This window comes from Geotrypetes seraphini, chromosome 8 (assembly GCF_902459505.1).
Source record: "Geotrypetes seraphini chromosome 8, aGeoSer1.1, whole genome shotgun sequence".
Lineage (NCBI taxonomy): Eukaryota > Metazoa > Chordata > Amphibia > Gymnophiona > Dermophiidae > Geotrypetes > Geotrypetes seraphini.
The window spans coordinates 161411346-161428196 of NC_047091.1; the positions used below are offsets into that span (position 1 = coordinate 161411346).

The following is a 16851-nucleotide window of genomic DNA, read 5'->3' on the forward strand; positions in this document are numbered from 1 at the left end:
AAAATGTGTAATTTAATTTAATATAGTCTTTTCAATTTTGAGTAATTTGTTGCATGGCGACCCCTGTCAATATTAATAATAAGTATATATTTTCTTGTAAAATTGATCTAAAGCAATTCTGTTAACATTTTAGGGAGAGGTTTCACGGACAAGGTGGATCGACTGAAACTAGCAGAAATAGTGAAGCAGATTATCGAAGAACAGACAAACTGTCAGGATTTGCAATAGCTCAAACCTCAAACCCTTTTATTATTTGTCTTTTTTACTGGCTGAATGTCCATTCTTAAAATAACTGTACAAAGTCATTTTTATGTAAATTAATAATTCAAAAGATTTCCTTGCTGCTTGAAAAATACTGTACAGAGGTGTAGATAAAGGAAATCATTGGTACTGTTATATAAACTTAGTTCACAGAAATGTGTTTATCACTAGCGTACTATCAGTTCATGAGTCTCAGGTGGGATGACACATACTGGTAGGACATTATATATTTCTTAATAAGGAGATGAAAACCCAGAAGTCTCTTCTGTTTAGTTTGTATGTAAAAGAAAAAAAAAATGGCTGCTGCGTCCTCTCACTGCTCAACAGATACTTGAAACTGTCCCGTGGAATGTACATTTGTATCTGCTTTGGGACCTGTGACTTCAGGGATTATAGCAACAGAACTGCTGTGTCAGCTCCTGGGATCTGCGATCATAATTTGTTTGGAAAGGTTGCAGAGGACTGAACTTCTGTTGGAAATTATGATTTATTTTGGAGAAATCTCTCATGTACCCTTGTGTTTCTCTCTCTTTTTTTGTGCCACTGTGGGGTGGGGCTGGGAGTGTGCCTTAAAGCCATATCAATAATTTGACTTATATACCATCCTTCACCCAGGTCACTGTATGTAGTATTTGTAGCATGTATTGTGGGTGGAGCAACATAGGAGCCCTTGAGCAGAAAAGAGGGGGAACAGAGATATTTTATCGATAAAAATTTTCAAGCAGGTAGCAACAGACAGGGCAGTGGCATGCTGTACTTGAAGTCACATAGAGTTAGGTGTGCAGGGCCTGACTGGAAAGCAGCGATTCTTTCTGCTCTGCTTCTAGCGGACTTGTCCTGACGATCACCTAGAAATTTTTTAATAAGTCTTTTCATGGAGTAGAGCTGGTGCTGTAAAAGCAGAGCTGCCTTTTTTTGACAAAGCCACAGCACAATATCTTGGCAATAACTGAATTCTGCATTCAGATGAAAAATACCTTCTATCTTGTCTGGTTTTATGTTTGATTGTAGTGTTCACCCAGATTGACTGACGGAGAGCTGTTTTACTAATGTCATTGTTCTACATCATATTTCAGCATAGATCTCAGAAATGTTCTGTTTACTTTTTTTTTTAATAGTGCTTGTTGGCTTCAAAATTAGCAAGAGTGAGCAAAGAAAGCCACTGCTAACAGAATCAAGTGTATACTGGGTAGGATGCAGTGTAGCAGTAGGAACCTTGCTCTTACAATGAGACCATGTAGTGAAATGGGATATATTACACTCTGAACAGATAATAGCCAGAGCTAAGCATGGTAGTGATGGTTCTGTCATGTTAACACTATGCCTGACTGCAGTTGGGATGGAAAGCAGCTCTGTCAAGTGAGATGGAATTGTTTTACTCCAGATTTTGAAACTGTTGTAAGCTGGTTCATTCTGTTGACTTTTCAGAATTAAGTTAAGGAGGTTTCTGGTGCTTGGGAAAGATGCAAGTTAAGTTCTGAATTTTTTAAGGGCAGGTATCCTTTGAGCCTGTTAAGCTCTACGCTTCTCCCTTGGTATTCGCGGGGGTTAGGTGCAGAGCCGGACCGCGAAGTGTGAAAAATTGCGAATAACTTCTTGGCCGGCTCTGACCCACCCCCGCCTCCCTCCTGTGTCCCCAGAACCTTATCTGATGGTCTAGCGGTGAAGCGGGGCAATCTTCCTATGCTCCTGCCCCGTGCAGAGCCGTCATCAGAATGGCTGCTGGGAGTTCCCGTTGTAGTCTCGAGATGGCAACCATTCTGATGACGGCTCTGCACGGGGCAGGAGCATAGGAAGATCGCTCCTGCCCCTCTTCACCACTAGACCACCAGGTAAGGTTCCGAGGAGGCTTGGGTGGCTTAAAAATAGCCAAAAAATGAAAATAGGTTGTTTGTAAAAAAATTTACAAAAAAATCACGAATAACCGAATCCGCGGATACTGAAACCGCGGATTTGGAGGGAGAAGTGTAGTTCATTTCTGTTTTGGTCTACATTTCAAGACTTCGAGTCAAGAAGCTCATGCTGGATCTTAAGTCCTTTGCCTTTCACTGACCTTTTCTACTAGCAGAAAGTGAAGACTTGATATTAAACTGACTCATTCCTTAGCTCTGGTAAATTTACGAGAAGGGGTTTGCAGAGAAGCTGCCTTTTTATTTGGAATGGTATGGCTGCATGTACTAGCACAGTGATATATAATCTGACCGTGAGGGGGAAACTGCAGAATGGAACCTTCTTGCATCATTGTGCAGATAGTAAGGTCTAGGTGTAGCATGAAAAGATTAAGAGTCGTCATGCATGAAATCTGAACATCAAAAAGCGGCGTAGCACTTACTGCATTTTGCAGATATTTGAGCTGGGCTCTGGTATTGTAATGCTAATAATTAATCAGGTTATCAATGAATTTGTGGTAGAGAGACTGCCAGACAGCCATCTTGGCTGCAAAATATGGCAAAAAAGGGTTTAACTGGAACTTTTAGAATGAGTGGTTCTCTTTCTTGCAGCAAAGACTTTTTCTGGCAACAGTAACTTTACAAAACATTTGTTTTATCCTGATTTTTTTAATTTGATTTTTTTGGGGGTGTGGGAGGGGTCATAGGAAGGGCTTGTTTGAAAATGGCCTTCATACTTGATTGTTTTGACTTGAAATCACTGAGACATTTCAAGGGAAAATTTTCCAGACTTATACAGGGATTGTATGCCTATATCATCGTGCTCTATTGAAAAAACTACTTTGAAAAAGACTTATCACCTTTTATTTATATTTTTTTTTGATCAGCTTACAAAGACTCTACCTCTGGTATTATAAATAGAACTTTGGAGGAAGAGGTATAGCTGTCCATGTACACTCATGGAATCTAGTTTTGGAAGGCTAGCCTGACATCTGCTACAAGTACTTCAAATACTAATCTCTTCTGCATCAATTGCTAAACAAATCACATAAAATAATTCCTAAAGGAGAACCCGATTAAATCAAATATACCAAACTTCTTTAAGTGTTGGGCGCAAAGAGATCCCAACACAATACAATATAAGTAAAGACAGACAATTTCAGTAACTAGGCAGACTGAATGGCTCAAGAGGCGCTATATGACAGAGCAAGAAGCCCTGGACAACGAATTCAAAGTTTTATCATCATAAATCTCTCTTCTAGCAAAAAGTGCAGCTCCATGCTACTTAATCACAGCGTCGAGGGTCTCCATATACAAACACAAAATGTCACTCTAAATTTAAGCCAAGCCCAACTTTTCCTAATATCAGTGTGAATCAAAACACTGTTTCCACTTAGTTTTAGCGTTCATTCAAACTGTTCAGACAATATGTCCGATGAAGTATCCTGTTTCGATCCTGCATCAGGGACTGCTGCTCCAGTCGGCAAAATTAAATTCTCAAATTCAGAAGGGCTTACCAACCACCTTAGGAGCCCCTTCTTATATCGGGCTCTGTATCCCCAAGTCCACCATATAGAATTGCACTTTTTTGATAGAAGAAGAGAGATTTATGATGATGTAACTTTGTATTCTCTGTTCAGGGCTTCTTGCTCTGTCATATAGTGCCTCTTGAGCCATTCAGTCTGCCTAGTTACTGAAATTGTCTGTATTTACTTATATTGTATTGTGTTGGGATCTCTTTGTGCCTAACACTTATAGGCGTTTGGTATATTTGATTCAATTGCTAAACAAAACAAAAATAGAAACCTGCAAGAAACGTAGATACAGCAGAAGACAAAAAAAAGAGAATTCTGAATGCAGTTGCTTAGAGTCAAGCTGTCAGAGCAAGAAAAACAGCAAACACAGTAGATCAAAAGAAAACATGACATTTTGAATTGGATCCTTTTGTCATCTCTTGACCTGCTTGTGTGATGCTCTGGTCTGCTTGATTTTCTTTTAAGAATCTTTCACGTGTAAGAAGTGAAGAAAAAAACAGATTCTGAAGTATTTAGTGTTTAACATCAAGTGAAACGTCAATACTCCTGTGCCTGTGTGGGTTTGAGAAATTGTGTTGTAAAAACCATTGTGGATTTTGTTGTCATGCACCAATTTGGGAATTGACTAACTTTGGAGGGAGTAGGAAAAGCATGGGTTAATTGTATGTACTAAAGGTCAAATGATAGTGTATATTTTTATTTAAAGACATTGATTTGACTTTTTAAATTTTAAATATAATGTTAAAAGATTTTTAAGTTAATTTAATTTATGTTGTACTTCTTCCTGACTTGTCTTTTATATTTTAATGTTCATTAACTTAACTTCCATTAACCTTTCTATAACGGAAGGACTTGAATGGACTCCTCTGTCAAACTGTGAATACTGTAAATATTATATAATGTAGATGGATCTTGTAAGCTTTCCAGGGCATAATTTCAACAAGGAAATAGAATACAGGGACTCCCCCCTCTTCCCAAAGATATAGTCATCCCTCTACCCTTCCTATTGGGTCTTCCGCCTCCCCCTCCTAAAAAAAAGGAACCCTTCACTTTCATTTTGTATGAAAGGTAAATCATTTACTAGTTTCATGTCTTCAGGTCATTTGAAGTAGCTTCTCAGACCCTAGACCTCACTGTTTAGTTTTGATGTAGGCCATTACTGTATAAGATCCATGAAAGAATTTCTGTAATCACAGAATGGAAATTTATAAAGAAAATTTGCAATTGGCTCGGCTATGAAACCTCTCCCAGTTTTCAGTGTGGCAATTCTGAGTCCGAAATACTGCTCATTCTTAAGCTTGAACAGAACTAGTCAAGTTTGTACATCTTAATTTATTTTTTTTTAAATTAACTGAATGCTAATTTGACTCTTTTTGGAAGCCCAGCCTTTAGGTGTTGAACCTTTTGTGTAAAGCATTAAATTGGTGTTTCTGTCCCCCCCTCCCCCTACCTTTCTCCAAGAAAGAAAGAAGCTACACAAGACCCTGAATGCATCTAGGATGCAAGTTCCAACACCAAAATGCCTCTCTGCCTGTCCCCATTTTATCTGAGCAAAAAAAAAATCCTGTAAATCATTTACACACCCATTAGTTCTGTTTTGCATTGTAACCACATCTTTGTTTCAGAACTTTTTTTTTTAAAGGTTGGAATCCAGTTCACATATTTTATATGGCCATGGAGCAAGGCTTTATTAACCAAGCCAATATGCTTGTCTGATAAATGTTTAAACTCTCCATAGATGATAAATCTTTCTGTGCTTGCAAAATCATTTGACCTTTTAGTAACTTCTCATGACTTAATTATTCTGTATTAAAATTGGCTTTCGACTTTCATTCAAAAAAGATGAGAAAAAATGCATTTTTGTTGACTTCTCTTAGAAAGGAAAGTGTTCTGGTCCGCTTCTTTCTTCAGACAATGAACACATCTATACTGTTTTCTTTTGAAATCTTTCTTGGTCACGTCTACATTTGTTTAATTTTTGTGTATAAAGATTCATCACTGTTTCATGTTATCTGTAATATTTCATTAGTTCATTTTGATCAGTATTATACTGTAAATAACTCTGCATCAGTGTAAATAAAAAAAAAGGAAAAAGATTTTACTAGAGTTAAATAAGTGTGATGTGTTTTGTTTTGAGACTTCACAGTTTTTCAGCTAATGCTGAGACAGATATGATCATTTTTTAGTTTTTAGGCTTGCTGTAGAAGCTTCCAAAATGTATCTTAAGGCAGCAGTGGCTATTATGAATGGTGGTGATTCAAACCTCTGAACGGGAGAGTGTTTTGGATTTAATTCATGCTTTTTCAGTAGTAGCTCATCATGAGTTAGTCGGGTAAGAATATAAGAATAGCTATACTGAGTCAGACCAATGGTCCATGTAGCCCAGTATCCTGTTTCCTCAGTGACCAATCCAGATCTACATGGCAGAAACCCCAATGCCGTGTTTCCCTGAAAATAAGACCTAGCATGATTTTTGGGGTAGGTCTTAATATAAGCCCTACCCCCGAAAATAAGCCCTAGTCCCTGGATTCACTGGTAGCAGCGCTTCCCCCGCCTCCACCTCACCGCACAGCCGAACCCCACCAACCACTAGCCATAAATACCTTCCTGCAGAGCAGTGTCAGGCCAGCAGCACTCTAAATAGTCTGCTTCGTGGCCTTCTCATCGGGGAATTCTTTCTGCCGTGTCACATCATCGGTGATAGGGCAGAGGGGAATTCCCCGACGAGAAGGCCCCGAAGCATCCTGTTTTGAGTGCTGCTGCCCCGACGCTGCTCTGCAGGAAGGTATTTATGACTAGGGGTTCGGATGGGAGGGAAGGATGGAGGGTCAGCGGGGGATTGGCTGTATGAGGTGTGTGTGTGCTCAAGGGTTTGCTGCACAAGGGAGGGAAGGATAGAAGCTGGGCAAGGGTTCTGCTGCACAGGGGGATGGAGGGATTAAAACATGCTGCAAAGGGGAAGGCACAAGGGGATGGGTGAGAAGGGAGGAAAGATGTTGCACATGTGGGGGAAAGGAAAGAGAAAGAATTGGGGTGAAGGAGAGGAAGCCATATCCGAAAATAAGACCTAATGTACTTTTTGGGCCCAAATTGAATATGACACTGTCTTATTTTCGGGGAAACACAGTAGTAGCAACATTCTATGCTACTGATCCCATGGCGAGTAGTAGCTTTGTAAAGATACTTACCTGAAGAGAGAGAAATTTCCAGATGAGAAAGCATTATGTAGGCACTTTTTGTGTTATATAATTGCCCAAATTATTTGTTATAGGCTAACTGGTTTGTCTAGAGCAGGGTTAGGCAATTCTGGTCCTAGGATTTGCATGCACTTTTTTCTGAGATGCAAATCCATCTCATGCATATTTATTGTGGATATCCTGAAAACCTGACTTGCCTGTGGCTCTCGAAGACTGGAATTGCCTACCCCCTGGCCTAGAGAATGATTTGTGCTTAAAGTTCCCTTAGAATTTGTGGGGCTCATAATCAAAAACATTTTAAAAAACCACCTGTCTTAAGTGCCAATAATCAAAACTCATTTCCTGGATGTCTAGTGGAATGTTCACCTGCTGTGCATCCAGAGAGTAAAGGGGTGTGTTGGGAGGCATGATATGGGCGGGCTTTGGGCAGCCATAGACTTGGACGTCTTGCAGCTATAATCAAACATTTTGCAGGGTGTCCTGGACGGAACGTAGATGTTTCAGGCTACACCTGTTTTAGAAGCATCTAAGTGCCAAAAAGCTGCCCAAACTGACCAGATGAACACTGGAAGTTTTAACTGCTGACCCTCCTACACTCCCCCAGTGGGCCCAGACCCCCCCTCCCACCCCACAGACATCTGAATTTAAAAGTTCATACCTGTCTGTATAATGGCAGCATCTCCCAAGGGAAAGCCTAGTAGAGCATCACACAGGTGTCTTACGTAAGCTAGTGAACCATAGAGAGGAGGACCCAGACCCATAAGCCCCTCTACCCACATTTATGGTTTGAGCCCACCAAAATCCTACTCTATTGCCATAAGGGCTATTGGGGTGGTAGCCAGATGAGTATAGTGGGTTGGGGGTGCTTAAACAACTTTAAGGGGGTTTGGTGAGATGTATATGTGGCACCCTTTATGTAACGTTCACAGCAGTGCCCTCTAAGATGTCCCACTGCTCTGTTGGCATGTCTGGGGGACCAGTCCATCATAATGCTGACCTCTCCCATTTCCAAATGCAGTTCATTTGGATGTTTCCAATCCTATTTTTTGTTTATAATGGGGTATAACTTTGGACGTTCTGGTGATCTAAACATCCTGGTGACCTAGACGTCCAAGTAGACGATTTTCAAAAAATATATATATTTGGACGTTTAGCAGTTTGGGTCTTGGAGATGGCCTTTTTTGGTGCTTCTGATTTGGATGTTTTGCTTGAAACGTCCAAATTGGACTTTGACATTGGTTTTGAAAATGTCCCTCTCTAACCCTGGTAATAAAGGCAGACAAGGACCATGTTCTGGCAATGATGCTGATATTCCACGAAGAAAATCAAGCAGACAGAGCGGGAATCAAAAACAGGCATATGATGGAGACAAAGCTCAATCAAATTTTTTCAGTGTTGGTCCTATATACAGCCTGTACTTTTTGTGTGCTTTGACAGGACATGATAATGTACAGCCCTTATGATAAAACACTTTCATACCTGTAAAAAGTTTGTTGTGGAAATTTGATACATTGGGTCAGACTCTTGATGAAAGCTTTCTGCTGAAACACAGTGTGTTGAGTCCTGTAAGAATTTTGGATGGGCCTGAAACCAAACTGGGACAAACTGGGTGTGGCTGTGCCACTGACTGACAAGTATGCATAAGTAATACACACAAATTACAAAACTGAAAATTGAATTTCACCCACAGTAAATGGTAAAACTTGAGGGAACTTGACTGTAAAGATTGGGCCACATTTCACAGTGTAAATAGGTCCAGTTGCTTAATTTTCCAACTTAAAAACTCATCTTTTAGTTGACCGTCAGGTTTAATTAAAAAAAAAAAAAAAATGTATTGAAGGAAAAGGAAATCCTTAGACAAAAAATTAATAATGTTGATTTGAAAACTTTAAAAAAAATTTCAAATTTAAAAAAATTTTCAAAAATTACAAGTGTACAACAATCATTCATAAATATCTTAATTAATCACTTGACATTCTTATTTGTAACATTCCAAATAAATAATTATATAAGAAGCCCACCCCACCCACCCATATACTAATAAATAACAATTATCAATTATTATCCTTCATAAACCCACCCCCCCTTATCTTGTCCAATATTTAGGTTTTTAAGATGTCATCACCAGAATAAATCGTCAATGGCCCCCATATCTTTTTAAACTTATTATAATTGCCTTGTAGAGCAAATACCCTTTCCATTTTATAAATATAACACACTGAATTCCACCAAAAAGTTTAGTATAATCTTTCCAATTCCCTGTAATCTGCTGAATGGCAACCCCTGTTAATATTAATAAAAGTTTATTATTATTATTCGCTGAAATTTGGCTTTTAAATCTCATTGAAGTACCAAATAATATAGTATCATATGAAAGGGCAACATGATTTTCTAACAATGAATTAATTTGGGGCCAAATAAACTTCCAAAAAAACTTCAAAAAAATTATTATACATATTAGGTAATACAGATATTTTAGGTATTGTTTATAAATACAGAATAATATATTGTATTTACAGTGATACATGAAAGGAATTCAAGTGTATGTTTTATATGATCGTTTTAAATTTCTATGTTACACTTGTGGATGTATGAAAATGAATAAAAAAAAAAATTTAAAACTTCCGAAAGGCATTTACACAGGGACAAAAAAATATTGAATGATCTAATGTCCCAACTTCTAAACCACAATGCCAGCATCTATTGGATCTTGAACTATCTAACTTCTGTAAACGAACTGGGGTCCATAAAGCTCTATGCAACAAAAAAAAAGAAGTCTGTCTCATAGATGCTGTTTTTGATTCCCACTCTGTCTGCTTGACTTTCTTCGTGGGATATCATCATCATTGCCAGAACATGGTCCTTGTCTGCCTTTATTGCCAGGGTTAGAGAGGGACATTTTCAAAACCAATGTCTAATAATGTTGATTTGAAAACTAAAGCAAAACTGTTCATTTAGTGAAAGTATTTCCCAGTAGAAGCAGCAGTCATTTGTGTCCTGGCCCTTCAACCTTAAACATGTGGTAAATGTGGCAAGAAACATGTCCTAGACCAGTGTCTAGCAAACTTTTTCAAGCTGGGGCACACTAAACCTAGTGTCCTTAGCTTGAGACACCCGGAAGTGTGCTGGCATCAGCGTGATGATGTCACGGGCATGCGCAAAGGCCCTTCAAACGGGCCTTGTGCTGAGAGGAGAGAAAGGCCGGCAGCGAGAAGAGATGCCGGCGTTGGGAGATTGCTTACTGGACATGCCTCGCTTTGTGAGAGGCACGTCCTGCAGACAGTCAGCTGGTGCCGGTATCGCTCTTCTTCCTCAGTGTACCGCGGCACACCTGAAATCTCAGGAGGCACACTGGTGTGCCGTGGCACACAGTTTGCAACACATTGTCCTAGACCAAAGTAATCGCACAGGAAAATGTGTGCGGCTCTCAAAGAATTGAGCTCCAGACCTTGGACTACAGCAAGAGGCCTTGTAGTCAGAATATCCTCAGTGAGTACTTGTGGATCTAGTACAAAGCTTTTTATCCTGGCATTTCCCTCCTGTCTCCAGCTCACCAACTCTATAGGGCCAAGGCAGTGTCTCTCAAACTGTGTGCTATGGCATAGTGGTGTGCCCTGAAGAGATTCTGGTTGTGCTGAGAGATTCCAGAATTTTACTTTGTTTTTAAAAATTCCCTTCATAATTATACACTAGAATATTTGACATGTACATCGCATACGCAAGAGTTTGTCAATGTTATGAGCGTCTGCCTGCGCAAGGATGCAAGTGCCTAGATAAGCATCGTTCTTTGTCATGATTGGTCCTTGAAAACTATGCAGTAGTTATCCTAACTTGAGCAATAAAGCAATCAAGGCTTTGTTACCATTTGGATCTTCTTATCTTTGTGAACTTGGATTTTTCAGCTTTGACAGAAACTAAATAAAAAAAAGAGAGAGTGACTGCAAATGTTGTCATGATGAAATGCGTGTTTGCTTGTTAACTATCGAGCCGCGTTTTGAGTTAATTAGAAGTCAGAAATGAGCACATTCAAAGCATTGATTAGCAATTCTATCTACTTTAGTTTCACCATTGTTACAATTACCCATATGTAGCTAAAAGAGCTTTAAATAACCCTCAATTTTTTTTTGTTGGTCTTGCAATTTTATAATTTCAATTATTAACATGCCACAAAAAACATTTGCTCCGTTTAGTGTGTCGGAGCTAAAAATGATTGAGAGACACTGGGCCACGGCTTGAAGAATTTTCATTAATAACTACTCTGAGGGTCTGGCGTTCAGCTGATGGCGATCAGCGTTTTATGGAAATTCAATGTTAGGATATGTCCGGGCTCCAGCATTGAACTTCTGCGTATATGGAGCCAGCCAAACTCTGGCTGATTAAGTGCAATGTTTGTCACTTTAACTGACTGTAAAGAACCACATAAAGATAGGACTTTCTTTTCTGTGGTCCTGTTTATGCAGTTAACTTGAACTGATTTAAATGCCAAATATTGTACTTAACCAGTTAAGGGCTAAATTTGCCCCCAAAATAGCCGGTTTTGGCTTAGGTGTTAACTGGTCATTTTTAGCAACTTTATCCATTTAGACCCAGAGAGAGAATTTAGATGGCCATTAAAATCATTTTGAATATTGGGCCTTGAGATTTTGCCTCTATTTTTATATTCCCTGTTTCATACTTAGCTCAATTAACCCAGTTATTGTCATCTTTAGCTGAGTGCCACAGACTGCAGCTCCCTCTAGAATGCCACTTGGATTTTAGATTTGATGATTCACCATTCCAAACCCAAACTTGAAGGTATGTTACTTATTTAAACAATATATAAGGGCTCATAATCAAAAGTTAAAACACATAAAAAAAAACCGCCCAAGTTGGCAATACTCAAACCAACTTTCTGGACGTGCCGCGGGACTTTATATGCCTCTGAATGTCACTGTGCGCCCAGAGCTGAAAGGGGTGTATCTGGAGGAGTGGTGTGGGCAGTGTGGGGGCGAACCTAGATTTAGTCGTCCTGTAGGGATAATGAAATGTTTTACTAGACATCCTGGACAAAACTTAATCGTGAGTTAGATGATGTAAAAACAGGTATATGTGCCAAATAGTTATCCAAAGTGACCAGATAACCACTGCAGAGACAAAATAAAGACTCACACACACTCCCCCAGTGTTCACTGACATCCCCCCCCCCACACACACAGCCATAAAAATCAGAATAAAAATGTACATACCTGTCTCCAGAACATCAGCACCTGGTATAGGAAAGCCTAGTAGAGCTGCACACAGGTATTTTAAATATTCTGGAGGGTGGGCTAGTGAACCATAGAGAGGAGGACCCAGGTCTATAAGCCACTCTAACCACTACATTTATGGTGGAACATGTGCGCCCACCAAAACCCCCAAACCCTGCTCTGCTGCCTTATAGGTGCTACCTACAGCCATAAGGGCTATTGGGGTTATAGACAGGTGGGGCTCACCATAACCTATAAAGGAGTTCTGGTGAGATGTTTGTGGCACCCTTTTTGTGAAGTTCACAGCAGTGCCCTGTAAGTTGCCCCACTATGTTGCCATGTCTGGGTAGCCAGTCCATTTTGTTTGTTTATTGAAAACTTTCTATACTGCATAACAGCCTAAAAAAGAATCCAAGCAGTGTACAATATATAATACACATTCATCAAGAAAGGAATTCCATTTAAAAATAGGATAGAAAGAGTATAAGCAAGTTTTTTTTTAAAAAAATTTTTAATCCTAAAATACTAAGCAATCAAGATCGCCATCATAATAATTCTAATTCTAAAAGCAATTCTAATAAAAACAGACAATCAAATTTCAGTACATTACAAGATTGGCCCCTCCCTCGTCCAAATGATCTTGTTCTGGGCGTTTGGGACTTGGAAGAAATTTTGGTCGAAAATGTGGTAGAAAGATAGACATACTGGTGGTCTGGACGAACAGACAATTTTTAAAAAAATATATTCTAGACATATTTTTTTTTTAAAATGGGCATTTTCCCCACTGCTGACTTTGTGCATCTAGTGCCATACAGCCAAATTAGACTTAGATGTATGTTTTTATTATGCCCCTCCACGTATTTTCCAAAAAGGGTTGATTACTAATGGGGAACATGTTAATATGAGGCATGCCCTTGGTAAATCGGCTCCATTGACAATAGTGTGTGTATGTGTGTGCTATACCACATTAATGCATGTTGATAGATCTAGCCCTCACTTTGTACCCAAGACTTGTTCAAGTCTTGGGCATCCATAGGAAAAGCAGAATTTTGAGCCTTGATGTCCCGGTTCTCAGACTTCTACTTTAAAAAAATATAAGAACAAGAGGGCATTAGGAAAAGTTGAAAGGGGACAGATTCAAAACAAATGCCAGGAAGTTTTTCTTTACCCAACGTGTGGTGGACACCTGGAATGCGCTTCCAGAGAACGTAATAGGGCAGAATACGGTACTGGGGTTCAAGAAAGGATTAGACAATTTCCTGCTGGAGAAGGGGATAGAAGGGTATAGATAGAGGATTACTGCACAGGTCCTGGACCTGTTGGGCCGCCGCGTGAGCGGGCTGCTGGGCACGATGGACCACAGGTCTAATCCAGTGGAGGCATTGCTTATGTTCTTAGGCCCAGGATGTAGGATGCTCCAAACAGGTTTTTAGGCTATCTCTTATGAATATGGATATGAGTGCTGCATGGATACCACCTCCATTGTATGCAAATTTCTCATGCATATTCATTAGGGTAGGGGCTCTCAACCCTGTCCTGAGACACACCTAGACAGTAAGATTTTCAGGATACTCACAATGAATATGCATGCGATTATATACATCAAATTTAATTTCTCATGCATATTCATTAGGGATATCCTAAAAAAAAACTGACCTGTTTGTGGCACTCAGGATTTGATCTGCATTTCTGCACTAGGCGTTCTTTCAGTCCTCAACTTGGACCTCAAATCCATGCTACTGAATAATGATTAGAACTGGCTCCCTCTGGGGTCCAATGGACTTCCTCTGCAATATTTCTGGCTAGCCCATGTAGCAGAAGCTGGCTCTGAAATCAAACGCAGGGCTTTCACTGGGGTAGTCCGCAGCTGGGTTTGAGCTGTTCATACACTGTGGCTCTTCAGAAGACTAGATTAGTCCATGGCTTCAGTTTGCTGTATGACTAATGTCTAAAATCTCAGTGCTGGCCTGTTATCCACCAGCAGATGGCAACATTAGATAGGTTTGTGCATTTAGAGCAGTGGTCTCAAACTCAAACCCTTTGTAGGGCCACATTTTGGATTTGTAGGTACTTAGAGGGCCTCAGAAAAAATAATTAATGTCTTATTAAAGAAATGACAATTTTGCATGAGGTAAAACTCTTTATAGTTTATAAATCTTTCCTTTTGGCTAAGTCTTTAATAATAATATTGTAATTTATAGCTAAAGAGACATAATCAAGAAACTGTTTTATTTTTCTTTTGTGATTATGATAAACATACCGAGGGCCTCAAAATAGTACCTGGTGGGCTGCGAGTTTGAGACCACTGATTTAGAGCATGTTGCTGGAAGTCTGGAAAGATTTTAAATGCTGTGTAAATGAGCTCTTTTGAAAAGCTTTTAGAACCTTTTTCAAAATGTTTGTCTTATTACAAACTTGGGAGTATGCTTATGTTAATCATAGCATAAAAGTACATACTCGCAAGTACAAAAATTGTTAACTATAAATATAATTTTTATACATTTTTTGTCTATATCTGAAATTTTTGTTATACCATTTTATAAGCATTAACATGAATTTATATCTCTATAATAAAACCCTAAGCGGCACATGTGCACTTCTACTTGCGTGTTCCGTATGTCCGTGGTCGGAAGAAGAACGCATGCACGCCTACAACTGCCCCACACTCGTGGCCCTGTTTGCTTTTCCGAACTGCTGAGGACTCTCCTGAAGGCCCTGGCGGAGGGTCAGGCGCTGCTCCTGCGCGGGACTGGCGAGATGAAGGTGAAGCAGCTATCGGTGGCTTCAGGCTGCCGGCAGCTATAGGTCCCCTGCCCACCCACTCCACTGCAAGGCCAATGCACCTATCTGGAGTCCCCTGCTGCCGATCCCCCCTCACAAAATTCGGTGCTTGCTCACCGTTCTCGCAGTGCTGCTGCTTTAACTCTTCGGCCATAGGCAGCATGAGTGAAGTAACCAAACTGCCTTTGGTGACCCAGAAGCTTTTCCTATGCTACTGCTTCCTGCTCCCACATAGGCAGAAAACAGTAGCAGAGAGAAAGCTTCCAGGTCACCAGAGGCAGCGTGTTTACTTCACTCATGCTGCCTATGACTAAAGAGTTAGAGCAGCACCGCAAGCAGTGAGGGATGGGGATGGATCACGCAGTGAGGAATGGGGAGGAATAGCATGTTGAGGATAAGAGATGCTGGACCTCAGGGATGGGGAGAAAAGTAAAGTAAAGGACCAGACCTGCTAGGGAAGAAAGGGAAGGGGTAGATAGATCATGGGAGGAAGAGGAAGGAAAGGGGATAAGACTACTGGATGGGAAAGGGGGTGGGGGAGAGAGAGAGAATAGAGAAATGTCAGACCAGGGAAAGGAAGGAGGGGGAAGAGGTTCAAGACTAAGGCAGGGGGAGGGGAAGGGAAAGACAGAGATGCCAGAACAAAAAGGGGGGGGGAAGAGAAAAGGGAGAGAGATGCCAGACTGGGAAAGAGGATAAAGATACCAGACCATAGGAGGGGTAAAGAGAGGGAGGAGACGGTACACAGGGATGGAGAGAAAGAGGAGAGATAGGGAGCACATGGTGCACAGGGATGGGATGAGGCAGGTGACTAGAGAACAAAAGGAAGTAAGCCAGAGAAGCATAAGAGTTACCATACTGAGACAGACCACAGGCCCCAAAGAGTAGATTAAATTTATGCTGCTTAAAATAAAGCAGTGGATTTCCCCCAGATTCTGGGGAGGGAGTGGGAGAAGGGAGAGATGTTGCACTCAAGTGAGGAAAGGAGAGAGAGACAGAGACAGATGGATGAGAAGGACAGAGGGGCTACTAGGGGGACCAGGAGAGATGGTAGGGGATAGGGAGAGATAGACTTCAGGGAGTGTTGAGGGGGCAGGAGAGAGAGATGGTCTTGGGAAAGGACAGAGGGGGACAGGAAAGGGAAAGATGGCAAAAGAGGTGAAACAGGGTCAGAGAGAGATGGTAGAGGGTGTGAAAGAGGGAAAGGGAGAGATGGAAATGGTAGGACCACTGCTGCTTTGGGGCACTGAGGGAGGAAAGGTTGGTACGTCAGGACTGCTGCTGCTGCCTCGGGTAAGTAAAGACCCTGTCGGGTGATAAATGCAATGGAGGATCTATGAGGGCCAAAAGGGTACAAAGGAAATGGTGAAAGGTGAGGTGGTGGGACTGGGATCAGTGGGAGGCAGGGTCCGGGCATGATAGAGGCGGGGCATGGGTGGGTCAGAGTCAGGGTATAGGTGGGGCTATTCTAGCACCCGTTACTGTAACGAATGTAACGGGCTAAAACACTAGTTCATACAGAACAGCATCAAATCTGTTTTTCTCTTTTGTAATCTTGCCAGGTACTTGTGACCTGGATTGAATCCACTGTTGGAAACAAGACACTGGGCTTGATGGACTTTTGATGTTCTTGCTTTGTGGTTTTAAGAAGGTGTATGTCAGTGACTACCCTAGGGACGTGTTCACTTCATGCTATGCGCAGGACTTGTAAGGTATATATATTTATCCCAGGACAGCAGGCAGCATATTCTTGATTGATGGGTGACGGCACCGACGGAGCCCCTGTACGGACAATTTTAGAGTGATTGCACTCTAAGAACTTGGAAAGTTCTAGAGGCCGCATCGCGCGTGCGCGAGTGCCTTCACGCCCGACACAGGCGCGTGGTCCCCAGTTTTTTAGTTTCTGCGGAGCTAAGAAGACGTGTGTTCAACGGCTGTTGAATATTTTTTCTATTTTTTGCCT

General features: G+C 40.9%; 1 protein-coding gene across 6 annotated transcripts in view; it reads left to right on the top strand.

The window, feature by feature from the left end:
- MAPKAPK5 (MAPK activated protein kinase 5) overlaps positions 1–1921 on the top strand; it is a 157887-nt gene extending 155966 nt beyond the window's left edge. For all 6 annotated transcript variants that reach the window (XM_033954489.1, XM_033954490.1, XM_033954487.1 and 3 more), the window contains one exon: positions 134–1921. In XM_033954489.1, the coding sequence (XP_033810380.1) occupies positions 134–228 (95 nt within the window). In that variant the 3' untranslated portion in view covers positions 229–1921. The remainder of the gene's footprint in view (positions 1–133) is intronic.
- Positions 1922–16851: the final 14930 nt, after the last annotated feature.